General features: G+C 42.5%; 1 protein-coding gene across 1 annotated transcript in view; it reads left to right on the top strand.

Annotated features, from left to right (window-relative positions):
* Positions 1 to 27,894, top strand: part of abcc4 (ATP binding cassette subfamily C member 4 (PEL blood group)) — a 338,193-nt gene that overhangs the window by 196,660 nt on the left and 113,639 nt on the right. Inside the window, exons 18-19 of the mRNA XM_072258740.1 lie at positions 3,495 to 3,592; positions 14,829 to 14,975. Coding sequence (XP_072114841.1) covers positions 3,495 to 3,592; positions 14,829 to 14,975 — 245 coding nt within the window. The remainder of the gene's footprint in view (positions 1 to 3,494; positions 3,593 to 14,828; positions 14,976 to 27,894) is intronic.

Consider the following 27,894-nt stretch of genomic DNA (forward strand, 5'->3'; position numbering starts at 1 on the left):
GAGCTTCGATGGTTCCAAAAAACGTGACCATCATTGTATCCTGCTTGGCTGCATATAACCCACCAAGTTGAGTGAGTGATTTTCGCAATTCACAAACACTGCCAGGTTGTTTTTCTCATTTTATCTTTGATGAACACCACTTCTGTGTCCAGCCATCACAGCAGCGTTGTCATAGCACTGTGACGGATAATCTTGTATCTCCATTTCTTCCTTCTCCAGCTGTTTCAAGATGTCTTCATCCAAGCTCTCAGCATCTTTCTGGCTTATCTGGATAAAACCAAGGAAGAACTCTCTAACACGGACTGTTTTCCTCTCAAAATCAACTTCCACATACCTCACTACTTCTGACATCTGCTCACGATATGCCTGATCAGGAGTTGAGTCGAAGATGAGACCATAGTACTTGGCTTTACAAATGTTCCTCAGTAAACTCTGAAGAACAGTGGATGCCATCGTGTGGATGAATTCGTTCTGGACACCCGGTGAAAGATACGACGTGGATCTAGGATGACTTTCCAAATGAGTGAGGTGTTCTTTTATGACAGGGTCAAAGATGGTCAGTAGTTTCAATAAGCCAAGGAAGTTTCCCACATTGGAGTCATCGTTTAGCTGAAGTGACTCCCTATGTCCTCGCAAAGCCAGTTCTGAGTCGCAAAGAATTTTATGCAGTGAAGGATTCTCGTCAAGATATCACGCCACTTCTGCTTTTCCTTCTCAATCTGTGACTGAAATACCGCGTCAATAACTCCTCTGTTTCTAGCTAAATTTCTTTCCATTTCTTTCCACTGTGTGAAGCATTCCCAATGATTCTTGGCACTTTCATGAACACTAATCCTTTCTGGTGCTTTCCACTGGTTGAATCCACTTTGCTGCTCCAATGAGGATTGATGGTCTAACCAGAAATAGAGAAGACAACAGGTACGAAATGCAGAAGGGGAATAGACCAGACATGAGCAAGTCACTTCCTCACCACGACCATTTCCCAATTTCCTCTTGAACCAAGTTTTGTTTGTTGAGCGGTTATTTGTTGGTAGGAAAGGCCCCTCACTGTTCTGGAAATACTGCGAACCCAGCTTTATTATTTCTGTTCTCAACAGGACAGGCAGAATTGCTTTTCCAGTATCCTTGTCGAACTTCAGAGGTCCAATGTCATGCTGTTCAATCACTTCTGGTATGACAATTCGAGGCTCTTTGACACCATCCAATTCACTAGGTTCAGCGTCGTCAGGTTCAATCTCGTCAGGTAAAATCACGTCAATAAACTCAACATCACCACCACCACCATCGTCGACACCTCCTGTCATGTCCATGTTTTCTGTGGCAGCCTCACTCTTAATGTCGTCATACACAGATTTATCTGACTTGACTTCCTCCTCGGCTTGTGACACATTTGTACTTGATCCACCTTTGGATTCTAACAAACTTGTAGCAGGTGCAGGCGACTCCATGGAACTACTTGTTCCGGGATTTTCGAAGAAGGGCATGAAGAACTTGCTCGACTTCTTGGCTTCCTCCGCCTCCAACTTTCGTCTCTTCCATCCTTCAGCTCCACTTGCCTTCTTCTTCTTCTTCATGTTATTCTTACACAATGCTCTGAAATAAGGCCATCCTAGTGCTTCTCACCCATGATAATCAAAGACAGATCAGACATCTGAAGAAAATTCTTTTTTCACTATCCGAGGATGGCTTGTCTGACTTTAATAGAAACTGCTCAGTGATGCCCCCCTGCAAGTGGCGCCCAGGGTACGTGCCATACCTGCCATACCTTAGATACGCCACTGACTGACATCTCAAGACAGTTCTACCGTGTGCTATAAACCCAAGTCAGAAATATGGAATAATCTCCACCTGCCTAGTGGAATGCAGCACGAAGAAATCTCAGAAAACTGGACTGCATCTATGACCAAGCAACCATTTAATTAGTACCCCCATCAGCTACTCTAAATATTCATTCCCTACACCACTGGCACACAACAGTTGCAGTGTGCAGCAACTAGAACGTGCTTTGCAGTTGCTGGCACAGCCCGCTTCAATAGCACATCCCAAACATAGAGTTATGGATATGTACAGCACAGAGATGAGCCGTTGACCCAACTCATCCATGCTAGCCCCTTTGCTTATTTATGCTAATTCCATTTGCTGGCATTAGGCCTGTATCCCCCTATTCCTTCCCTATCCAAATGCCTTTTGAATGTTGTACTTAACTCAGCCTCCAGCACTTTCTTTGGCAGCTTATTCCATGTAATCATGTAAAGACCTCAATTGCTTCTGAAAGTCCACATACACCCAGTGGCCACTGCAATAGGTACCTCCAGTATCTGATGAAGTGGCCACTGAGTATGCTTGTGGTCTTCTGCTACTGTAGCCCATCCACTTCAAGGATCAGTGTGTTGTGCATTCAGAGATGCTCTTTTGCACACCACTGTTGTAACACATGGGTATTTCAGTTATTGTCGCCTTCCTGTTGGGTAAGAGGTCAGAGGTCAATCTCTCATTAACAAGGCATTTTCACCCCACAGACCTGCCAGTCAACAGCTGTTCTTTTTGTTTGTTTTTCTCACTATTTTCTTTAAACTGCAGAGATTGTTGTGCTTGTAAATTCCAGGAGATCAGCAGTTTCTGTGATTCTCAAATCACCCCAAAGGCACCAGCAATCATTCCATGGTCAAAGTCACTTAGGTTACATTTCTTCCCCACTCTAAATTTTGGTCTGGACATCAACTGAACCTCTTGACCATGACTGCATGCTTTTATCACTTTGCATTAATGTACAGGTGTACCTAATAAAATGGTCACTGGATGGCCAATTTATTAACATGGACCTTGATGTAAGTAACATGGACCTTCTGTACCTCTGTGCATGATTTTAGTCACCTTATTCTGAAAGCTGAACAGGCTAGTTACTGTAAACATTCCCACTATTACTTATCCATGTAGCCTCTCTGATCAAATGAATATTTCCACCTAGGTTTATCTAGAAATGCAGCCCTTCAGTTATCACGTTCATTGAGCTGCCTCATAGTTATTCCCTTGTATTCCAATCCCCATTGTAGATTTGTAAAAATATAATCACGTAGAAGGTGGCTAATTAAAACATTACTATCAACGAATTCTTTTAAAAAATTGTTTGTACTGGTGAAAAGAACAAATCAAATTAATTTTTTTCACAGATTTCTGTCTCCCCAGTAATTTTCAAGTTTTTAAGTTCTGCAACCCTTAACATGCACCTTTGGATTCTTGACAAATGTATATTCATTCTTGAGTATTTCCCACAAATATGATAACTCACAAAATATTTGCATATAGATTTTATGCATTTGTAGCTTACAAGATCCTAGACTAAAAATTTGAATGTTGAAGCAGTGTACTTAACAACGTAGTGAGTTTACAACAAGATAGGATAGCGTAGAAGGCACACAAAAAAAAAGTTACTTTTGAACCAAGTTTAGTTTTGCTACTAAAATACAACAATATGTTACTATTGTGTTTTATAGGGCTACGAGCCAAGAAAATCTGAATATTACTGAGGGAGCTAGTCCAAATAACACAACCCAAGTACTGGATATTGACTTCTACTTAGGAACATATGCAGGTAAATAGAGAAGCCAGTGACTGGGTATGCTCTTAGTACTTTTTTTAAACTGGAGGTCAAACAGATGACCTGTTGCCTTACTTCCGTCCCTTTGTTTCAACAAAGGAACATAATGGAAGTCTAAGTTCTCTTATCCACCACCAACTGTTCCTCTTCCCTCCTCTCGAAGAACTTTCAGGAATAAGTCCATGTTTTGTAAAATCTCAGTTATAAAACAAAATATTAAGAAAAAAAATTATATGAAAGATGTGACTGCAGCAACCCAGGTAAGATGATAGAACTTCAGTACTTGGAGAGAAAATGCAGATGCTACTGTATTTCGCATGAAAATGGGTGACACGGGGGCGGAGCTGGAGCAAGAGGTGTGCGAAAGGAAACGAGGAAGAACCAGAAATAGATCAGAAGGAGAGAGTGGGCACTGCAAAGGAGATGAGGATTGTCTGAAAATGAAAACGTCAATGTTCATATCATTGGCTAATAGACTACCCAGCCAAGATATGAAGATTGCATTCATTTGTGTTGGGTCGCACCCTGGCAGTGGAGGCGGCTGAGGATGAACAGTTCCATGTGGGAATGGGAAAGGGAGTTAAAATGGCATGCATCTGCGTGCTCGGATGGCTATTGTGGATAGACAACAGGTGCTCTTCAAGCTGGTTGCATAAGACATAGGAACAGAATTAGGCCATTTGGTCCATCGAGTCTGCCCTGCCATTCCATCATTGCCGATTTATTATCCCTCTCAACCCCATTCTCCTGCCTTTGATGTCCTGTGCTTGGTCTTGCAGGGAAGAAAATATTAGAAGATTAGAAGCACCATAAGCGGTAGATAAGGTTGAAGGAGATGTCTGTGAATCGTTGCCTCACTTAGAAGGGCTGCTTAGGTCCCTGAATAGTGGTGAGGGAGGAGGGATAGGAACATATATTGCACTTCCTGCTGTTGTTGGAGTAAGTGTCAGGTGGTGTGTGGGGTGGGGTGTGGCAGATGAGTGGTCTAAGTAGTCATAAATAGAATGGTCCTTGTAGAAGTTGGAAAGGGCTGGGAAGAGAAAGATGTGGCTAAAGTCAGGATCTTGTTGCAGCTGGCAGAAATGACAGGATGGTGTGCGGGATATGGAGCCTAACAGAGTGAAGTGTGAGGATGAGGAGAACTCTGTCTGTTCTGTTGAGGAAGAGAGAGCAGAAACCTAGGAAATGGAGGAAATTCAAGAGAGGGCTCCATCAACCACAGTGAAAGGGAAGCCATAGTTCCATAAGATATAGCAGCAGAATTAGGCCATTTGGCCCATTGAGTCTGCTCTGCAATTCCATCATGGCCAGTCTGTTATCCCTCTCAGTCTCCAATCTCTTGCCTTGTCCCGACTAACCAAGAATCTATCAAACTCTTCCTTAAATATACCCAAGAACATGACCTCCATAGCTGCCTGAGGCAACGAATTCCCCAGATTTATTACTCTCTGCCTAAAGAAGTCTCTCCTCCTCTCCATTCTAAAAGGATGCCCCTCTATTCTGAGGCTGTGTCCTCTGGCCTTAGACCCCACCACCATTGGAAACATCCTATCCACACCCCCTCTATAAATGGGTTTCAATGAGGTCACCCCTCATTCTTCTGAATTCCAGTGAGGCTTACAAATTACAACAGGGTGGGGTGGGGGCGGGGCTTCAATATGCAGGTAGACTGGAAAATTCAGGTTGGTAAACAACAGGAATTCTGCAGATGCTGGAAATTCAAGCAACACACATCAAAGTTGCTGGTGAACACAGCAGGCCAGGCAGCATCTCTAGGAAGAGGTGCAGTCGACGTTTCAGGCCGAGACCCTTCGTCAGGACTAACTGAAGGAAGAGTGAGTAAGGAATTTGAAAGTTGGAGGGTGAGGGGGGAGATCCAAAATGATAGGAGAAGACAGGAGAGGGAGGGATGGAGCCAAGAGCTGGACAGGTGATTGGCAAAAGGGGATACGAGAGGATCATGGGACAGGAGGTCCGGGAAGAAAGACAAGGGGGGGGTGGGACCCAGAGGATGGGCAAGAGGTATATTCAGAGGGACAGAGGGGGAAAAAGGAGAGTGAGAGAAAGAATGTGTGCATAAACATGAGTAACAGATGGGGTACGAGGGGGAGGTGAGGCATTAGCGGAAGTTAGAGAAGTCGATGTTCATGCCGTCAGGTTGGAGGCTACCCAGACGGAATATAAGGTGTTGTTCCTCCAACCTGAGTGTGGCTTCATCTTTACAGTAGAGGAGGCCGTGGATAGACATGTCAGAATGGGAATGGGATGTGGAATTAAAATGTGTGGCCACTGGGAGATCCTGCTTTCTCTGGCGGACAGAGCGTAGATGTTCAGCAAAACAGTCTCCCAGTCTGCGTCGGGTCTCGCCAATATATAAAAGGCCACATCGGGAGCACTGGACGCAGTATATCACCCCAGTCGACTCACAGGTGAAGTGTTGCCTCACCTGGAAGGACTGTTTGGGGCCCTGAATGGTGGTAAGGGAGGAAGTGCGAGGGCATGTGTAGCACTTGTTCCGCTTACACAGATAAGTGCCAGGAGGGAGATCAGTGGGGAGGGATGGGGGGGACGAATGGACAAGGGAGTTGTGTAGGGAGTGATCCCTGCGGAATGCAGAGAGAGGGGGGGGGAGGGAAAGATGTGCTTAGTGGTGGGATCCCGTTGGAGGTGGCGGAAGTTACGGAGAATAATATGTTGGACCCGGAGGCTGGTGGGGTGGTAGGTGAGGACCAGGGGAACCCTATTCCTAGTGGGGTGGCAGGAGGATGGAGTGAGAGCAGATGTACATGAAATGGGGGAGATGCGTTTAAGAGCAGAGCTGATAGTGGAGGAAGGGAAGCCCCTTTCTTTAAAAAAGGAAGACATCTCCCTCGTCCTAGAATGAAAAGCCTCATCCTGAGAGCAGATGCGGCGGAGACGGAGGAATTGCGAGAAGGGGATGGCGTTTTTGCAAGAGACAGGGTGAGAAGAGGAATGGTCCAGATAGCTGTGAGAGTCAGTAGGCTTATAGTAGACATCAGTGGATAAGCTGTCTCCAAAGACAGAGACAGAAAGATCTAGAAAGGGGAGGGAGGTGTCGGAAATGGACCAGGTCAACTTGAGGGCAGGGTGACAGTTGGAGGCAAAGTTAATAAAGTCAACGAGTTCTGCATGCGTGCAGGAAGCAGCGCCAATGCAGTCGTCGATGTAGTGAAGGAAAAGTGGGGGACAGATACCAGAATAGGCACGGAACATAGATTGTTCCACAAACCTAACAAAAAGGCAGGCACAGCTAGGACCCATACGGGTGCCCATAGCTACACTTTTAGTTTGAAGGAAGTGGGAGGAGCCAAAGGAGAAATTATTAAGGGTAAGGACTAATTCCGCTAGACGGAGCAGAGTGGTGGTAGAGGGGAACTGATTAGGTCTGGAATCCAAAAAGAAGCGTAGAGCTTTGAGACCTTCCTGATGGGGGATGGAAGTATATAAGGACTGGACATCCATGGTGAAAATAAAGCGATGAGGGCCAGGGAACTTAAAATCATCGAAAAGTTTAAGAGCGTGAGAAGTGTCACGAACATAGGTCGGAAGGGATTGAACAAGGGGTGATAAAACAGTGTCGAGGTATGCAGAAATGAGTTCGGTGGGGCAGGAGCAAGCAGGAGTATGCAGAAATGAGTTCGGTCGGCCAGGACAGGCAGGTTTGTGGATCTTGGGTAGGAGGTAGAAACGGGAAGTGCGGGGTGTGGGAACTATAAGGTTGGTAGCAGTGGATGGGAGATCCCCTGAGCGGATAAAGTCGGTGATGGTGTGGGAGACAATGGCCTGGTGCTCCTTAGTGGGGTCACGATCGAGGGGTAAATAAGAGGAGGTATCCGCGAGTTGTCACTGTGCCTCGGCAAGGTAGAGGTCAGTACGCCAGACTACTACAGCACCCCCCTTATCGGCGGGTTTAATAATAAGGTTAGGATTAGTGCGGAGGGAGTGGAGAGCAGAGCGTTCGGAAGGAGTGAGGTTGGAATGGGGACAAGGTGCGGTGAAGTCAAGACGGTTGATGTCCCGTCGGCAATTAGCGATAAAGAGATCCAGAGCAGGCAGAAGACCAGAGCGGGGTGTCCATGAAGAAGAGGAGGGTGGAAGACGGGAGAAGGGGTCATCGGTGGGGGTGGAAGAGTCCTTGCCGAAGAAGTAGGCTCGGAGACTGAGACGGCGGAAGAAAAGTTCCGCATCGTGGCGAACACGGAACTCGCTGAGGTGTGGGCGAAGGGGGACAAAGGTGAGGCCCTTATGAGAACAGAGTGTCCTACCTCCGACAGTTGAAGGTCGGAGGGGATGGTAAAGACCCGGCACGGATGAGAGCTGGGATCAGAGGGGGGAGGGGGGAGGCTGGGGGTGTCAATGGAGAGGGGAGGGTTGGGGTGAGAGGAAGATGGAGCCTCCGAGGGCCCAGGAGTTGACGGTGGGATCTGAGGAAGACGAGGCTGTGGAGTGGTGGTGGGGGAAGGGGAGACGGGAGTCACAACAGCAGCACATAAAGACCCGGCCTGGAGTTCAAGGCTGGAATCTTGAGAGCTGGGATCAGAGGGGGGAGGGGGGGAGGCTGGGAGTGTCAATGGAGAGGGGAGGTTTGGGGTGAGAGGAAGATGGAGCCTCTGAGGACCCAGGAGCTGACGATGGGATCTGAAGGAGACGGGGTTGCAGAGTATTGGTGGGGGAAGGGGAGAAAGGAGTCACAATAGCAGCACATAAAGACCCGGCCTGGAGTTCAAGGCTGGGGGTGTCAATGGAGAGGGGAGGGCTGGGGTGAGAGGAAGATGGAGCCTCTGAGGACCCAGGAGCTGACGATGGGATCTGAAGGAGACGAGGTTGCAGAGTATTGGTGGGGGAAGGGGAGACGGGAGTCACAACAGCAGCACATAAAGACCCGGCCTGGAGTTCAAGGCTGGCGTCGCAGTTGGTGGTTGCGCAATCGCTGTGAAGGTGTCCATGGTCGTTGCTGGAGTCTGGGTTTTGAATATGCCCTGAGGTGTTGGAGCCGCCGAGATCAGTGGCAGGGGCCGCAATCTGAAGTTCATGCCTGCTAGCGTCGGGGCTGGCAGGCTCTGGAGTCCGTAGATGTAGGATCTTGCGATCTTTGCGTAACATGACAAAGTCAAAAAAACGGCGACTGCAGGCGTGAATCCGACGGAGGATGAAATAACGGGTAGGACCATTACAGACGGCGAAGAAAGTGATGGTAGGGTCTGGGTTAGGGACACCAAGTACCTCCTCATGGCGGAGAGAGCCGCCTTCAGAGCTTGACGGGAGAAGCGGCGAGAGGCAGAGTCAATAAAATGTGAGTACCTGGGATCCTCAGAAGGTCCAAATTGAGAGGCTTGGAAACGAATCCTAAAGCCAACTGGAGTAAGTTGGCGACAGAGGCACGTTCCAAGAAAGGATATATGGCTGTGATAGCGAGTCGACTGCACCTCTTCCTAATCAGGTTGGTGCTTGATTCCGAAAGGGGGAGTATTTCTAGAGTGCTTACGAGAAAAGGGTTTTTATATGGTTGAGCACACTAGAGGATCACCTATACTGGAATGAGTGTTGTGCAATGAACCAGAATTGACTAGAGACCTTAAGGCATATGGACCCTTAGGAGCAAGTGATCATAACATGATTGAATTCACCCTGAAATTTGAGAAGGAGAAGCTAAAATCAGATCTATCAGTATTAGACTGGAGTAATAGGAATTACAGAGGCATGAGGAAGGAGTTGGACAGAATTGATTGGAAAAGAACACTGGCACAGATGATGGCAGAGCAGCAATGGCTGGAATTTCTGGAAGCGTGTTGGAAGGCAGAAGATATATACATCCCTAAATGGAAGAAGTATTCTAAAGGAAAGATGACACAACCATGGCTAACAAGAAATATGAAAGCTGATGTAATAGCGAATGAGAGGGCATATAATGGAGCAAAGATTAGTGAGAAGTTAGGGGATTGGGATGCTTTTAAAAACCAATCAAAGCTGAAAATGTCATCAAAAAGGTAATGATTAAATATGAAAGTAAACTAACTAATAATATTAAAGAGGATACCAAAAGTTTCTTCAGATACATAAAGTGTAAAAGAGAGGCGAGAGTGGATATCGGACTGCTGGAAAATAATGCTGGAGAGGTAGTAATGGAGGACAAGGAAATGACGGACAAAATGAATAACTATTTTGCATCAGTCTTCACTGTGGAAGACGCTAGCTATATGGTGGAAGTTTCATGTGGGTCAGGTGGTGTGTGAAGTTACTATAACTAGAGAGAATGTTCTTGGGAAACTGAAAGGTCTGAAGGTAGTTAAGTCACTTGGACCAGGTGGTGTACACCTCAGAGTTTTGAAAAAGATGGCTAAAGAGATTGTCGAGATATTAGTAATGATCTTTCAAGAACCACAAGATTCTGGAATGGTTCTGGAAGACTGGAAAATAGCAAATGTCACTCCACTCTTCAAGAAGGAAGAGAGGCAGAAGACAGGAAACTATAGGCTAGTTAGTCTGACCTCAGTGGTTGGGAAAATGTTGGAGTTAATTATTAAAGATATGGGTACTTGGAGGCACATGATAAAATAGGCCATAGTCAGCATGGTTTCCTCAAGAGAAAATCTTGCCTGACAAATCTGTTTGGAATTCTTTGAAGAAATAACAAGCAGGATAGACAAAGGAGAATTGGTTGATGTTGTGTATTTGGATTTTCAGGCGGCCTTTGACAAGGTGCCACACATGAGGCTGCTTAACAAGCAAGGAGCCCATGGTATTACAGGAAAGATTCTAGCATGGATAAAGCAGTGGCTAATTGGCAGGAGGCAAAGAGTGGGAATAAAGGGAGCCTTTTCTGACTGGCTGCCGGTGACTAGTAGTGTTTCATTGGGGTCTGTGTTGGGACTGATTATTTTTAAGTTATATGTCAATGATTTGGATGATGGGATTGATGCTTTGTTGCAAAGTTTGCAGTAGATATGAAGATAGGTGGAGGGGCAGGTAGTTTTGAGTAAGTAGCAAGACTACAGAAGGACAGACAGATTAGGTGAATGGACAAAGAAATGGCAGGTGGAATACAGTGTCGATAAGTGTATGGTCATGCATTTTGGTAGAAGAAATGAAAGGGCTGACTGTTTTCTAAATGAACAGAAAATGCTAAAAACTGAAGTTCAAAGGGACGAGTTCTTTTGTAGGATTCACTAAAGGCTAAGTTACAGGCTGAGTCTGGTGAGGATTGCAAATGCAATGTCAGCTTTCATTTCAAGAGGACTAGAATATAAATGCAAGGATATAATGTTGAGACTTTGCAAAGTCAGGCCTTACTTGGAATATTATGAGCTGTTTCAGACCCCTTATTTTAGAAAGGATGTGCTGAAACTGGATGCAGTTCAAAGGAGGTGCATGAAAATGATTCCAGAATTAAACGGCTTGTTATAAGAGGAGTGTTTGATGGCTCTGGGATTGTATTCACTGGCATTCAGAGGAATGAGGGGTAACCTCATTGAAACCTATCAAATGGTGAAAGGCCATGATAGTGTAGATGTAGAGAGGATGTTTCCTATGGTGGGAGAGTCTAATTCCAGAGGACACACCCTCAGAATAGAGCGGTGTTCTGTTAGAATGGAGATGAGGAGGAATTTCTTTAACCAGAGAGTGGTGAATCTGTGGAACTTTTGCTACAGGCAGCAGTGGAGGCCAAGAATTTATGTATATTTCAGGCAGAAGTTGATAGATTCTTGATTGATCAGGACATGAAAGGATATGCGGAGAAGGTAGGAGATTGGGGCTGAGAGGAAAATTGGATCAGCCGTGATGAAATGGCAGAGCAGACTCAGTGGCAAAATGGCCTAATTCTGCTCCTATATGTCATGATCTTATGGTTTTAAAACGGCATGCTTCTCCACTTATCTTGGTATCATCAGCAAACTTGGTCACAAAGCCATCAATTCCATCATCCAAGTCATTGATATATAACATAATAAGAAGTGGACCCAATACAGACTCTGGTGGAACACCACTAGTCACCAGCAGCCAACCAGAGAGGGCTCCTTTTACTCCCACTCTCTGCCTCCTGCGAATCAGCCAATGCTTTATTCATGCTGGTATCTTCCCTGTAATACCATGGACCCTTAACTTGTTTAAAGTGGTACCTTGTCAGAGGCCTTCAGAAAATACAAGTGCACACCACCAACCAATTTCCCCATTGTCTATCCTACTTGTTATTTCAGCAGACTTATCAGGCAAGATTTTCCCTTGAGGAAACCATGCTGGTTAAGGCTTATTTTATCATGTGCCTCCATGTGTGGTGAAACCACATCCTTAACAACCGACTCTCTCATCTTCCCAACTACTGAGGTCAGACTAACTGGCCTGTAATTTCCTTTCTTCTGCATCTCTCCCTTGAATGTTTCCTCCAGAATCATACCAGGATTAATTGATTCTTGAAATATCATTACAAATGCCTCCACAATCTCTTTAGGCAATTCTTTCAGAACCATCTAGCCCAGGTGATTTGTCTACCTTAAGACATTTCAGTGGTAACTTCCCACACTTCTGCCCTTGAACTTCCAACATACTACTGGTGTGTACCACAGTGAAGACTGATGCAAAATACTTATTCAGTTCCTCTGCCATTTCCTTGCCTCCCCTGCTATTACTACCTCTTCAGTATCATTTTTCTGCAGTCTGATATCCACTCTTGCCTCTCTTTTACGCATTATGTATCAGAAGAAGCTTTTGATATTCTTTTTAATATTATTGGATAGCTTACCTTTGTATTTCATCTTTTCCTTCTTTGTGACTTTTTAGTTGTCTCCTGTTGGTTGTTAAAAGTTTCCTTATTCTCTAACTTCTCACTAAGTCTTGCTCTGTAATATGTCTTCTCTTTGACTTTAGTTTTCTGAGGAAGGTGGACATTTCAGATGTCATGGAAAGCATGGCCTCATCTGAAGACGAGATACAGCAGAAGTAGAAAACCTGGGAGAATGTGATGGCAACCTTACAAGAGAAAGGGTGGGAAGAGGTGTTTTCAAGGAAACTGTTGGAGTCAGGGAGTTTGTACTAATTATTATTTGATAAGTTTGTCCCCTGAGATGGAGACAAAGAAATCCAGAAAAGGATGAAAAATGCCATAAATGGTCCAAACAAATTGGAACAGGAGTAGAAGTTAGTAGCAAAAGTGAGTTTTGCACAGGTGCAGGTAGCAGGGCTATACAATCAGCAATGAAATGGAGGGAGAATTGGGAGGTCATACGAGAGGAGTTTCGGAATAAGAATCTCCATATGCCCAAGTGAAAATTAGGCATAGCTGGGGCCTGTTTGTGTGCCCATGGCTATACTTTTTAATTTATAAGGAGTGAGAAGAATCAAAGGAGAAGTTTATCAGGGTAAGAACAAGTTCTTTTAGGTGGTTGATGGTGTTGGTAGAGAGGTCTGGTTGGATCTTTGTTGCAGAAAGAAATGAAGGGCTTGAAGACCTACCTGATGCGGCATGAAGATGCATATATAGTGAAGACGAAGTAGTGGGAGGCAGGGAATCAGAAGTTATCAGAATGGTGGAGGCAGGTAAGGTATCCCAGATGTAGGTGGGAAGTGGCTGGACAAGGTAAAATAGGAGTCAAGATATGAATAAATAGGTTCAGTGGGGCGAGAGCAAGCAGTCCTCACCCCACCACACTTCACTCACAAACCTTTGGCCTCCTCCACTCATCCACCCCTCCCTAACCTCCCTGCAACTCCAGGAAGTGCATCACTTGTTCTGGCATCTCCTCCGTCACCACATCCAGGGATCTCAGCATCCCTGCCAGGAAGAGCAATGATTCATCTGCACTTCCTGCCTACTTCATTTGGTGGTCTCCTCTTCATCAGCGAGACCAACCACAGACGAGGTGACTGGTTTGCAGAGCAGCTGTGCTTTGTCCCCAGAGTCATCCTGAACTCTCAGCTGATTTTGATTTCAACTTATCTTTCCAATGCCTGACAAACCTGTTCACCTGGATATGAACGCTGAACTTTCCTATTTCATGTAACCTTTACTTTCTGCTCCTGTGTTCTCGTTGCATCTTCCTCTTTCCTCTCCTCTTTCCTCTCCTCTTTCCTCTCCTCTTTCCTCTCCTCTTTCCTCTCCTCTTTCCTCTCCTCTTTCCTCTCCTCTTTCCTCTCCTCTTTCCTCTCCTCTTTCCTCTCCTCTTTCCTCCCTCTCCTCCTCCCCCCACCCCCAGCCTTCTCTCCCACTTTTGTTTTCTTTCCCACACTCCCCCACACCCCTATCACCTGCTTTTGTCCCTAGCCCTTTCCTGGTTTTATCCATCAACTGCTTACACATTTCATTCACTGGATCCCCCTCCCAGGTGGCTCTATCTGCTCTTTTTCTCTCCCTCTAAGGTCTGCCATTATTACGTTCCATACCTTAGATTCTACTACTTGTAGCCTTTGTGTACCCTCTCACCAACTTCTATTCTTTCTCCACCTTCACCCTCCCTCACCTTCTTCACTGCTTCTACCTAGCACCCACCCACCTCTGTTGCCAACTCCACATCCTTCATTCCCCACCTGTCCATTAACTTCACCCCTCTTCAATCCACCTATCATTTACTAATCCCTATCTCATCCCTCTTCCTCTCCTCCTTACACAGGCTGTCTTCCCATAAGTCCTGATGCTTGTTCTCAGCCTGAAGTATTGACAGTTCCTTCTACTGCCCCCTACCTCTCCCTCCTCCCACACCCCGCCGTGGATTCTGCTCAATGCACTGAATTCCTCAGCAGTTTGTTCCTTTCAGGCCGATTTTTCTCGTAATCAGTAGTCAGTACAGCCAATGAAATTATGCCTTCTGAATCAGAAACAGGTTCCATGGGCAGTTTCTCAACATCTGTGGTTTAAGGTCTTCCATTAAACTCCTCAAAAAGTCCAGAGAGGGAATGCATCGTCATATGGTGTCAGTGAGCTTCGCTAAAGTTCAGCTTTTCCGACCTCATTCGGGTGTCCTAAACACTTACACTGTTGTACAGATAAAAGTCTGCTGGAATTGATACTCTTAGTAATAAGTTCTGGCCCATAGGAAGGCAGTCCTGTGAAGCCTACAAAAATCTGCACCTAAGTTCAAGTTTTGGAAAATAATGTTTCAGAAAACTGCGGATTTGTAATGTAATTTCTTGTTTACTGTAAATACTAATAAGTAAAACTATTACTTTAGAATCAATTAATGAGCTCAACTGAAGATTTTTTTTTACTTCCTCATCTCAGGTTTAACAATAGTTGTGATACTCTTTGGAGTGGCCAGAAGTTTGCTAATTTTCGAAGTATTGGTTAAGGCATCACAGGGTTTGCACAACAAAATGTTTATGTCCATTATAAGAGCTCCGGTTTTATTCTTCGACAAAAATCCAGTAGGTAAGGGTTAAGTTTATGTTACTTTTCAACATACTGTTTCCAAAATTTTTAGACCAGTACGGCAGAAAAAACTATGATTTTGTTTGTCATTATGTTCAGCAGCCACAAGGAGATGATGTTCTCTATGTTTAGTAGGTGTTGCAAAATATTACTATTGTTTGTATGATTGAATAGAGTGCTATGCATGCCAGTTACATAAGCTTAAGATAAGGCTTAGCCTGATCAACGGTAATTATTAGTGACTTAAGTGTTAAAAAAACTTATGGTGGACACTCCTTTTGAAGAATTAAGGTCTTCTGTAGCATTCAGAGGAGAAAGTAAAGCTCAAATTTTTGCTTTCTTAAAACCTGATTTTATCGTCTTTGAAGTGTTAATTAATGTGGATATGTGGATGCATAAAGCCATGTTAACTTATTATAGCAAGAATTCTTATCTGCTGCTATTAGGTGTGTGAAACTGAATTTATTTAGAATGAAACTTAGCTATTTTATCTTTTAAACTCCTAAATCTTTTGCTTCTCAGGTTTATTATCACTGACTTGTATGACATGAAATTTGTTGGTTTGTGGCAGCAGTTCAGCGCAGACATAAAATTTCTAAAAATTACAGAAGAAAATATAATGCAAAAAATGGAGGTGGTGTTCATGTACCATTCAGAAATCTGATGGCGAAGTGGAAGAAGATGTTTCTGAATTGTTGAGTATGGGTCTTTAGACCCCTGGACATTCAGGCACTCAATATGAGCATAATCAAGGTATTGATGGTGACTTCAGGAAGGGGAGGCCAGGGGAACACACACTAGTCCTCATTGGGTGTGTCAGCGGTAGAAAGATTGAGCAGGGTCAAGTTCCTCAGCATCAAAATCTCAGAGGATCTATTCTGGGTCCACCATGTTGATGCAATAATGATGAAGGCATGCCAGTGGCTATACCTGATTAGGAGCTTGAAGAGATTTGGTAAGTTACCAAAGACTAGCAAATCTCTACTAAGTACTGTGGAGAGCATTCTGACTGGTTGCATCACCATTTAGACTAGAAGGGCTGAATGGCCTGTTTTCTGTACTGTAGTGTCCTATGGTTCTATTTGGCTTGGAGACACCAATGCACAGGATCATAGGACGCTTCAGAGAGCTGTAGGGTCAACCAGCTCCATCACAGGCACAACAAACCCCACCATCAAAGACATCTTCCAAAGGCAATGGCTCAAGAAGGTGGTATCCATCATTATTGACCCTCACCAGCCAGAACCTACTCTTTTCTCATTACCGCTGCCAGGCAGCAGTTACAGGAGGCTGAAGATCCACACTCAGTGTTCTGGGAACAGCTTTTTCCCCTCCACCGTCAGATTTCTGAGAGTGCAGGAGCCTGAAGATGCACACTCAGTGTTTTAGGATCAGCTTCTTCATCTCTATCATCAAATTTCTGAGAAGTTCATGAATAATACTTCACAATTACTCTAAACACTATTTACTTATTTTTATTGCAACGTAGTAATTTGTTATTCGTGCACTCTACTGCAGGTACAAAAACAATAAGTATCATGATATTTTTCAGGGATAATAATTCTGATTCCCTATGGTAGTAATGAGAAGAGGGCACGTCCTCGATGGTGAGGGTCCTTAGTGATGCTTGCTGCCTTCTTGGGGCACTGCTTCTCGAAGGCATCCTCAGTGGTGGGGAAGGTTGTGCCCATGCTGGGGCTGGCTGGCTCTACAACACTTCTGTGGTTCTCTTCATTGGCGGCTCTGTATCAGGCTGTGATACAACCAGCCAGAATGCTCCCCATCACACATCTATAGAAATTTATAACATGACAATAGCAGATCAGAAAAGGTTCATCAGGGAGGAGCAGTGCAATCTTAAAAGCTAAGATGGACTCCATGATTGCTTGACTAGGTAAACTTCTGATTGATAAAATCACTTAAAAACTGCTGGGCTCAACAATGCTGATGTGAGTTACAACTACATGGAAACCAAGTGGGCTACGTGGAGTTCCCAGCGGTATCCTCGTATCCTGCACAGACCAGCTGATGGGAGTATTTGCAGACAATTTTTACCTCTGCCTACACCAATCTGAGGACTCCTCACACCTTGGTCATTCTCTCTTATCATTGGGCAGGGGATTTGAAAGCTTGAGAACCCATACCAGCAGTCTTAAGAATAGCTGCTATCCTGCTGTACTAAGACTCCTGAACTGACCTCTTATGCAGTAAATTCTTGACCTCTCAGTCGACCACGTCATGGCCTTTGCATTTTATTTGTCTACTTGCAATGCATTTTCTTTGCAACTGCACCTGCATATTCTGTGTTCTTTTCTTTTGTGTTACCTAGTTGTTCATGGTTGATGAAAACAGGCATCCTATATACACTCTTGGTACTGTTGCTTTCAGGTATTAATGGTGCTTGTACCCTGAGGTCCCTCTGTTCAACAACCTCGGTCTCTATTACTTATGATATATATTCTACCCTTGTTTACCCTTCCAAAGGTGCATCACCTTGTCAGGCTTAAATTCCATCTGCCATAACACTACACCACTTTCCAGATGTTGTACACCATGTTGTAACCTTAAACAACTTTACTTACTATCTACATTAGCAATTTTGTGTCTACTACAAGTTTGTGAAGTTTACAACCCACTTCACAAGAGAGGAACTGATACTGATGTTAAAATATGGAGGTAAATATTGAATGGGATAAGCATAGTGAGAGAGAAGTGTTTAAAGGGTTTATCATCTTTGAAAATGGATGATTCACAAAATTTGGAAGAAATATAGTGTAGACTGCAAGAAGAAACAAGGACAGAGATTTTGGTGGCTCGTGCTATACAATTTTAGTATTTCCTAGTTACAGGATGGTGCCAGCAGATTCAAGTAAATTTAACTTCAAACAGTTCATAGAGTAATGGAGTTGTACGGCACAGAAATGGGCCTTTCAACCACACTCATGCATTCTCCTTTCCTATCCAAGTACCTGTACAAATGCCTTTAAAAGCTGTAATTGTATCTGCTTCAATCATTTCCTCTGATACTATCTCCCATAAAACCACCACCCTCTTTCCCCACAGATCTTTAAGTTTCTCCCTTCTCACTTCAAACCTATACCCTTTAGCTTTGGATTCTTCAACCCTAGGGAAAAAAAAAGATTCTATCTGTACCCCTCATAATTTTATACACATGAATAAAGTTACTTGTCAGCCTTCTACATTGTAGGAGAATGTATCCAGACTATCAAATCTTTGTTATGCAACATATCTCAGTGATAGTAATCCTGAATCTGGTTCTGATTTATGGATGATAGGAAGAAAATTAGTGAGAGAAAGAAGACTGTAAGTGAAAGAAAGGTAAAATGCTTACAGTCTTCCACTGAAGCAAATTTGGATCAGCAAATTTGTAGAATACACCAAGATTGAGGATATCCTGGACAGTGAGGAAGGCTATCAAAGCTTGCAGTAGGATCTCGACCATCTGATAAATGACAGATAGAATTTAATGCAGACAGGTGTGAGGTGTTGCACTTTGCAGTACAGATCCATAATTCCTCGAAAGTGACATCGCAGTTAGATAGGGTTGTAGAGAGAGCTTTTAGCACATTGGCCTTCATAAATCAAAGTGTTGAGACGTTGTGTTGAAGTTGTATAAGACATTGGTGAGGCCTAATTTGGAGTATTGTGTGCAGTTTTGGTCACCTAGGTACAGGAAAGATGTCAATAAGATTGAGAGTGTATGGTGAAAATTTACAAGGATGTTCCTAGACTTGAGGACATGAGTTATAGGGAAAGGTTGAATGGCTTAGGGTTATTCCTTGGAATGTAGAAGAATGAGAGGAGAGTTGATTAAGGTATACAAAATCATGAAGGGTATAAATAAGGTTAATGCAAGCAGACTTTTTTCACTGAGGTTGGATGAGACTAGAACTGGAAGTCATTTGTTAAGAATGAAGGGTGAAAAGTTTAGGAGAAACTTCTTCACTCAGAGAGTGGTGAGAATGTGAAACAAGCTGCCAGAGGAAGAGGTGGATGCAGGTTTGATTTCACGGTTAAGAGAAGTTTAGATAACTACATGGGTGAGAGGGGTATGGAGGGCTGTGGCCCAGGTGCAAGTTGATGGGAGTAAGCAGAATAATGGTTTGACATGGATTAGATGGGCCAAAGAGCCTGTTTCTGAGTTGTAGTGCTCTATGACTCCCTGAAACCTTGACAGAGTGTTCCGAAAGAAAATAGAGGTGAACCTTGTTCCAACATGTCATTACTTAATGCAACAAGAAATAAAATCAGATGATTTTGAGTTCATCTAGGGTGGCACAGTGATGCATGTAGTGTAGTTGCTGCCTCAGTGTTTTAGTGACTGGATTCAATCCTCACCTCTGGTACTGTCAGTGTGGAGTTTGCTCATTATCCTTGTGACCAGGTGAACTTAACTCTGGGTGCTCCAGATTCCGTCTACGTTAAAAAATTGTTGGCCAGTAGATTAACTGTCTACTGTAAACTGCCCTGAGTGTTTAGATGAGCAATAGATTTTTGAGAGAGAGTTGCTGGAAACGTGGTGGGTAAAATGTGTTGGGGTAGGATTAGTTTAAAAATGAGTGCCCAATGGTCAGTGCAGAGTCGCTGGGCCAAAAGACTGATTTCCATGCTTTATCTCTTCATGAGTTACTCTTATCTGTTTGTAATCTGCATACCACTATATTAAACACGAGGTTTCGAAACTGTCTACCTATTGCCTTCCCATTCCTTCAATAAATATTTGAAAAATTAAGGCAGATAACTGAAATTGGGATCTTTCATCAACTTACCTTTAAAATTTATACTTACAGGTGTGCTTAGGTGATTAAATAGTCTAAGAGAACTTACTTGAGTGATTTGTGTCCACTGAGAACGTGAATTAAATGATGTATTCCATCCCGGAGATAGTTTTATCTGAATAACATCGTGCTGTAAGACATTGTGGGAAGCAAGGAAAAACGTTACTGGACCTTGCAGAGCTGTTTGAATCTTTGTTAGCAATGGATAAGGTATCTGAAGTTTGTTGTTTTTGTTGAGTGCCGTCAAGTCGTCATTGCTCATTGCGACCATTTGGATAGTGTAATCGTCCATAGGGTTTTCGTGGCAAGATGTGGAAGTAGATTGCCAGGCCTTTCTTCCGTGCAGATACTACTGTTGCCCAGGTTGGGACCCAGCCATGGGTAAGTTACTGGAGGAGGTACTAAGAGAAAGAATCTATCTACATTTGGAATGGCAAGGATCGATTAAGAGATAGTAAGCATGGCTTTGTGCATGGAAAATTGTCTCACAAATTTAAAAGATTGATGAGGGTAGGGAGGCATTGTCTACGTGGATTTAAACAAGGCTTCTTAAAAGATCCTTCATATTGATTGTTCTAGAAGGTTAAATCACATGGAATCAAAAATGACCTAGCCAATTTTGTTCCTGGATGGGTACATGGAGCTCAGAAAAATAGAGGGCTATGATAAGCCTAGGTAGTTCTAAGGTAAGGACATGTTCGGCACAACTTTGTGGGCCAAAAGGCCTGTATTGTGCTGTAGGTTTTCTATGTTTCTAATTGCATTCAATATTGGCTTGTTGGAAAAAGCCAGAGAATGATAATGGAAGGTTGTTTTCAGATTACAGGCCTGTGCCCAGTAGTGTACCACAGGAATTGATGCTGTGTGCCCTGTTGATTGTCATTCATGTTAACGATTTGGATGACAAAGCTGATTAGTAAGTTTACGGGTGTCACATGAGGGCGTGGTAGAGGCAGAGATACACTTTCAACATTTGGACAGCTACCGTGCATAGGAAATGTTTAGCGTGCTGTGGGCAAAAGAAACACAGACAAATGGAAATAGCTCAGGTAGGCAACTTGCTTGATGTGGACAAATTTGATTGAAGGGTCCTGGATAACTCTGGAGCTCTATTTCTCTACTGTATACTTTACAACATGGCACATAATGAATGAACGCTTTAGGAAAGTCAATTGGTACTTCCACAAAAGTGGTCATACTTGCTGGGCTCATGTTGCCACTTGCATATATTTATGTAGAACAATTGCCAGAATGAGTCATATTGATATCTATCAGACATTCTGAAATAAGTTTTCCTCTATTATTTCTGCATGATCTGTACTTCTAAACCTGGACAGAATTGAAACACTGAATTCTGCTGGAAGCAGCTGAATTGCTCCCCTAGTTTTGACATAATCATACTCACAGTTATTTTCTCTGCCACAATTTTCAACCATTTCGTGAACAAATTTGCATTGCAAGTTAAATTTACATATTCTTAGTTTTGCGCTTTCTGTTTCTCCTGTTTTGTCAAGAGCCTTCTGAAAGCTAAATAAGCAATATCATTGACCTTCTGCTCATTCGATAAGTACACAAAGAGTGCATATCAGACAGTGCATCAGTGCAGCTCCAACTACGTGTAAAAGCTGGACATATGAAGCAACCAGTTGAATTGCTCCTCATTTACCAGTTTATGCATTTACACATTTCTCCCACCTAACTCCATGACTTCAGTGTGCACTGTTCACAAATGCAGTGCAAATACTCATCTAGGCAAGTCCAGCTGCTTTCAGATGGTGTTACCAAGAATGACAAAGGCATAAGCTTGGGAACACCACTGCCTGCAGGTTTCCTTCCAAATCACGAGATCTGAATGTAATCATCATCACAAGATCTAAATCATGGAACTCCTGACCCAACAATACTGTGAGAAAGCCCTCATCAGATGACTGTAGTTGCACAATAAAGCTGTTTAGAGTTGACTAATAAATACAAAATTCTTTACCTACAGCACTCACATTCCGTATGTGGGATGTAGTTTACAAAATCAGTTGCGGATGTTGAGAGCTTAACTACACAAATTTTGTTCTGCAGAAATGTAGTCACCCCTCATTCTTCTGAATTTGAGTGAATACAGGCCCAGAGCCATCAAATGCTCTTCATGTGACAAGCCATTCAATCCTGGAATCATTTTCGTGATCCTCCTTTGAATCCTCTCCAGTTTCAGCACATCCTTTCTAAGATAAGGGGCCAAAACCTGCTCACAATACTCCAAGTGAGGCCTCACCAGTGCTTTATAAAGTATCAACATTACATCCTTGCCTTTTCTAGTCCATTTGAAATGAATGCTAACATTGCATTTGTCTTCCTCATCACAGACTCAATCTGCAAATTAACGTTTAGGAAATCCTGCACAGGGGCTCCCAAGTCCCTTTCCATCTCAGTTTTTTTTTTGTATTTTTTCTCCATTTAGAAAATAGTCAACCCTTTCATTTCCTCTACCAAAGTGCCTGACCATACACTTCCCAAGACTGTATGTCATCTGCCATTGCTTTGTCGATTCTCCTAATCCTTCTGTAGCCTCTCTACTTTCTCAAAACTATCTGCCCTTCCAGCTTTATTCATATTGTCTACAAACTTTGCAACAAAGCCATCAATTCCATTATCCAAGTCACTGACATAAGAAGTAAAAAGAAGCGGTCCCAACACAGACCGCAGTGGAACACCACTAGTCCCCAGTAGCTAAGCAGAGAAGGCTCTCTTTATTCCCACGCTTTGCCTCCTGCCAATCAGCCACTGCTTTATCCATGTTAGTATCTTCCCTGTAATACCATAGGTTCTGAACTTGTTTAGCAGCCTCATATGTGGCACCTTTTCAAATGCCTTCTGAAAATCCAAACACGCAACATCAACCAAATCTCCTTTGTCTATCTTGCTTGTTATTTCTTCAAAGAATTCCAACAGATTTGTCAGGCAAGAATTTCTTGAAGAAACCGTGATGACTACGGCCTATTTTATCGTAGCCTGAGACCTCATCCTTAATCATCAACTCCAACATCTTTCCAACCACTGTGGTCAGACTAACTGGCCTATAGTTTCCTGTCTTCTGCCTCGCTCCCTTCTAGAAGAATAGAGTAACATTTACAATTTTCTAGTCTTCCAGAACCATTCCAGAACCTAGTGATTCTTGAAAGATTTTTACTAATGCTTCCATAGTCTCTTCAGCCACCTTTTTCAGAACCCTGGGGTGTACACCATCTGGTCCAGGTGACTTATCTACCTTCAGACCTTTTCGTTTCCCAAGAACCTTCTCTCTAGTATTGGTAACTTCATACACTTCATCCCCCCGACACCTGGAACTTTTACCATACCGATAGTGTCTTCCACATTGAAGACTGATGCAAAATACTTATTCAGTTTGTCCACTATTTTGATTTCCCCCTTTACTACTTCTCCAGCATAATTTTCCAGCAGTCCAATATCAACTCTCGCCTCTCTTATGCACTTTATCTGAAGAAACTTTTGGTATGCTCCTTCTTATTATTGGCTAGCTTACTTTGTATTCCATCTTTACCTTCCTAATAACTATTTTTGTTGCCTTCTGTTGGTTTTTTGAAAGCACCCCAATCCTCTAATTTCCCACTATTTTTTGCTCTGTTATATGCCCTCTCTTTGGCTTTTATGGTGGCTTTGACTTCTCTTGTTAGCAATGGTTGTGTCATCTTTCTTTTAGATAATTTTTCCTCTTTGGGATGTATATATCCTATGCCTTCCGAATTGCTTCCAGAAATTCTAGCCATTGCTGCTGTGCCATCATATAGGGTGGTAGGCATTCTTGATGGTGCTGCAGTGTGTTGTTTCCTCTGGTACTACAGGTGATTTGTTGATGATTATTATGTAGTGACTTTTTCATGTTGGCCTGGTTAGAATGCCCCAAAATGATGGTGAAGACGCCAGGGTGTGCTGTTTCATGTGTGTTGATCCTGTTGCTCAAATCATCTAGAGCCTGTTTGGCATTGGCCTGAGGTAGAACACACACTGCTACCAAAATGATGGCTGAAATCTCCTGCGGCACTGCTTTCATCCTTGTATGTGCTTTATTACTTGTTAGTTGTTTAAACTTGTTTTAATGTGACACATATAGTGCTGTAATTTGACCCAGTAAGTACATGGTGAGTCCATTATCATTTCGCAGTAGTGCCAGTGGAATAGGTGTGGTTGAACTTGTTTGAGTGTTAATTTTTAAACAAACGTATGGTTTTTATTGTTGAGATTATCTATTATCAGGGTGTGATGCTGAAGTACAACTTTATGGGTGGTATACTTGAGCTAAAGTACTGTGGAGCCTATATTTATTTATTATAAATACTATTGTACAGTTATCTGTGTTATGTCATCAGTAACTTTGACAAAATAAACTTCAGTTAAGGAAGGTTTGAAGCTTTGCTGAGTACTGTTAACTTTCACAGCTCATTGTTGCTACTTACTCAAGTGAGTCTTAATAGTCATGATTTAAAAATGACGATGATTTGCAACATGTGCAATTGATAATAAAGTACAAGGTTTCAAAAACTTTCAAGCATATAGCACAGATATTTCTGAACGCTATACCTGATGAGTTTGGCTGTTTAGTTGATGTTCAGAGATTAGCATTTTGTTTTTGTCATGCACATTTTGCAAAAGTAATCTGTGTTTAAGATTATAATATTTATTTATAACAGTTTGTCCATTTAACAGTCTACTTAGTTTTGAAGTTAGGCTTCAAAAACTTGTCTACATCACATTAGAGTAATAGTTGCTATGTTCAATAGGTAATTCAATTCGTATTTCATTTTTTACTTTCAATGGTAGGTGCAGTGGATTGCGGTTAATTGGTCCATTGGTTAATCGGGGCAGTTGCTTATTTCGAAAAACTAATCGAGAAAATAGTTGAGATTCCCTTCATTTATTTGGGAGACAATTGCCGAACAGTTTCTAACTAGCGTCAATCATGTGAACTTGTGTGTCCGTCAGACACTACACCATACATTTTTTAAATAGCATCATTTGTGTATGTTTGTGTTCGAAGAGCAGTGACTTTTGTCACTGATAGTTGGCGAGAAATAAGCAGTTAGACAATTCAGGATTGTTTTCCTCGCTGCAGTTTCAAGCTTTCAGGCTTTGAGATGCCAGAATCAGTTGGGAGTAAAAATGAAGCGATTTCACTATTTCAATGTTAGAAACTATGAAGAATTTGGAGGTGTTGGCAATCATCTCAAATGTTACAATGAAAATGAAGGTTTGGAGGATACAATTGTTGAAAACATTGTTTGAAGTCAGTTCATTTTCTGCACTCAGTGTCTGCGTTAATTTTGTTTATTTACAATCAGTCAAAAGGACATGGGAGCAGGTTGTTTCTCCCTCATATCCAACAATGACAGTGCAACCTGTGCCGGAGTTTTTAGTGAGAAATCTGGGTCCAGTATCGTGAGTAGTTGTCGCAGACTGGGGTTGTCCTTGGTTGCAGTGGGTAGCCATGACTTCTCTGCCTTGTCATGCCCTTCGCTCTGCACAAAGTGTTGCAGAACTGCCTTCTTGGCCGATGGAATTCACTGCTGATCTCATCTGTTCAGTCTGCCAGAGCTGACTTCATATTCTAGAATAAGCATTTTCATTTTTTACTGGGGTATGAGCCCCGCAGACTACCCTCACATGGTTTACCTCACCTGTCAAAGCCGTGTACTGGGGTGTGGCCGCTATCTCATGCAAACAGCTACCTGGAGCCATGGGTGAGAGCAGAGTGTCTGGTAGCAACCAAAAGTAAGTGAGCTGCCCCAGAATGGACACAACATGCCCCTTCACCAGAGGTGCTACCCTTCCCTGGAGATGATATACGTAATTATTAGGAACTAATACACAGTTTTATAGTACTGTAGCAGCATTGGTAGTGTTCTTATTTGTTCTGTATTTCATTTAAATGCTTAATTTGTTACTCAGTTAAATGGTAGTTTATCTTTTTTTTCCCACTACGTTTTTAACTATTTTCATGAAACTTCGGCTAATTGGAGCAGCTGCTTAATTGGGCCAAAATGTACTGATCCTGATGTGTCCCAATTAACTAGATTCCACTGTATATTGGAAGAAACATAAAATAGTCCATTATTTTCATAGATTGATAAACGGTTAAGTCTGTTCTTCCCCACACATTTTTACCCTAATGCTTAAAACTTTTGCCCAAGGATAATCCTGGAATAATCAGTCTTCCCTTCTGTTGTGCTCCAATGCTTCGATGTTGCTGGCTAGGTTACCAGAATTGATCCATTAACTATTATATTTACTGTGATTATACTTTAATAATGCAAAATGGAATGGACTACTTCACAGTAATAAATGCAGTTTTGATGTGGGTTATATTATATTTCTCCAAAGAAATTCTGAATAAGCCCTCAAATTATCATGTATATCATTCTGTTACTTTTGACAATAACTTCATACTAGCTGCTAAGAGCACAACTGGGATAATTTCCAAATTAAATAAATAGTAATCAGATTTAAACAGGTGTGGTAGAGTTACTATGTACGTGATAACTAAAAATTGATTAATAGGGGAGTGTAGGTGAGCACCTGTAAACCACAAGTTCATATTATTACAGCTTAATGTTTTCACTGACATACTAAATCTAATTGACAGTCATTCCCAACAAATGATTCTGAATTAGTGTACAGTACAAATGCTTTTTATTGCGGAACAAAACTATATTCACTGAAGTAGCAAACCATTGTAGAAATAAAACAAATTTAATGAATCATTATTTAAATTAGATAAAGCAATGTTTATCCATAAAATAGTAGCAATTGTGCTATGCAGAGCATTTCAGTTTTGTACTTTTGTGACATGGTGATTAAATGCTTTTAAGTTGATTTTGATTATGATTTATAGAACTTAATGAATGCTACATGTATATTTGATTAACTACTGTTATTTTGCAAAGTCATTCCAAATCCACTTTTGTCTTTTTTGACCAGAGATAAATTACTTTTTTCCCATTTACTTCTCTCTCTTTGTCTGCTTCCATCTATCATTCACCTGCCACTGTCTCCCAGCTCCATCTCACTCCCCTCTTGTATATGACACGATATCTTATACCCTCCTCAGTCCACCAATTACTTCCGACTCATTTCTCACCACTTTCCTTCTCTTTAATCTTGCCTTCTCGGGTCTCCACTCTCCGTCCTGATGCAGGATTTCAACCTGAGGTGTCGATGTCAATTCCCTTCCTCCCACAGATGCTGCTTGACACACCTAGTTCTTCCAACAGATTGTCTCTTTCAACTTCTGTGTACTTAACTGCAGCATGATGGGGTAAAATATAAGCATACTGCTTATAAGCTTTTGAAAAAAGAAGTTCAGAACTATTTGTAAAAAATACATTTCAGAAATTATGTTGATAATTTGCTGTGACTGGAATATAAAAGCAGGGATTTAATGCCGAGACTTTTAAGGCATCGGTCGGACCACATTTGGAGTATTGTGAGCAGTTTTGGGCCCCTGATCTAAGGAAGGATGTGCTGGCATTGGGTAGGGTCCAGAGGAAGTTTTACGAGAATGTCTCAGGAATTGAAAGGGTTATGAACAGTGTTTCATGGTCTGTTCGCTGGAGTTTAGAAAAATGTGGGGGATCTCATTGAAACCTACTGAATATTAAAAGGCCTAGATAGAGTTCAAAGTAAATTTATTATCAAAATAAATACATAGTATGTCACCATATACGACCCTGAAATTTATTTTCTTTTGGCCATTCACAGTAGGTACAAAGAAATACAATAGAATCAATGAGTAACTACACGTAAATAAAGACGGACGAACAACCAAATGCAAAAGAAGGCAAATTGTGCAAACACAATAGATAATTAATACTGAGAGTATAAGTTTCAATGTCCTTGAAAGTGAGTACATAGGTGTGGAATCAGTTCAGTATTGCGGTCAGTGAAGTCTTCCACATTGATTCAAGAGACTGGTGGTTGAAGCGTCATACCTGTTCCTCAATCTGGTGATGTGGGACCTAAGGCTCCTTTTCCTCCTTCATGATTGCATCAGCAAGAAGACAACATGGTCTGGATGGTGGGAGTCTTTGATGGATGCTGCTTTCTTGTGACAGTGC

The sequence above is a fragment of the Mobula birostris genome, chromosome 5 (assembly GCF_030028105.1).
Source record: "Mobula birostris isolate sMobBir1 chromosome 5, sMobBir1.hap1, whole genome shotgun sequence".
Taxonomy (NCBI): Eukaryota; Metazoa; Chordata; class Chondrichthyes; order Myliobatiformes; family Myliobatidae; genus Mobula; species Mobula birostris.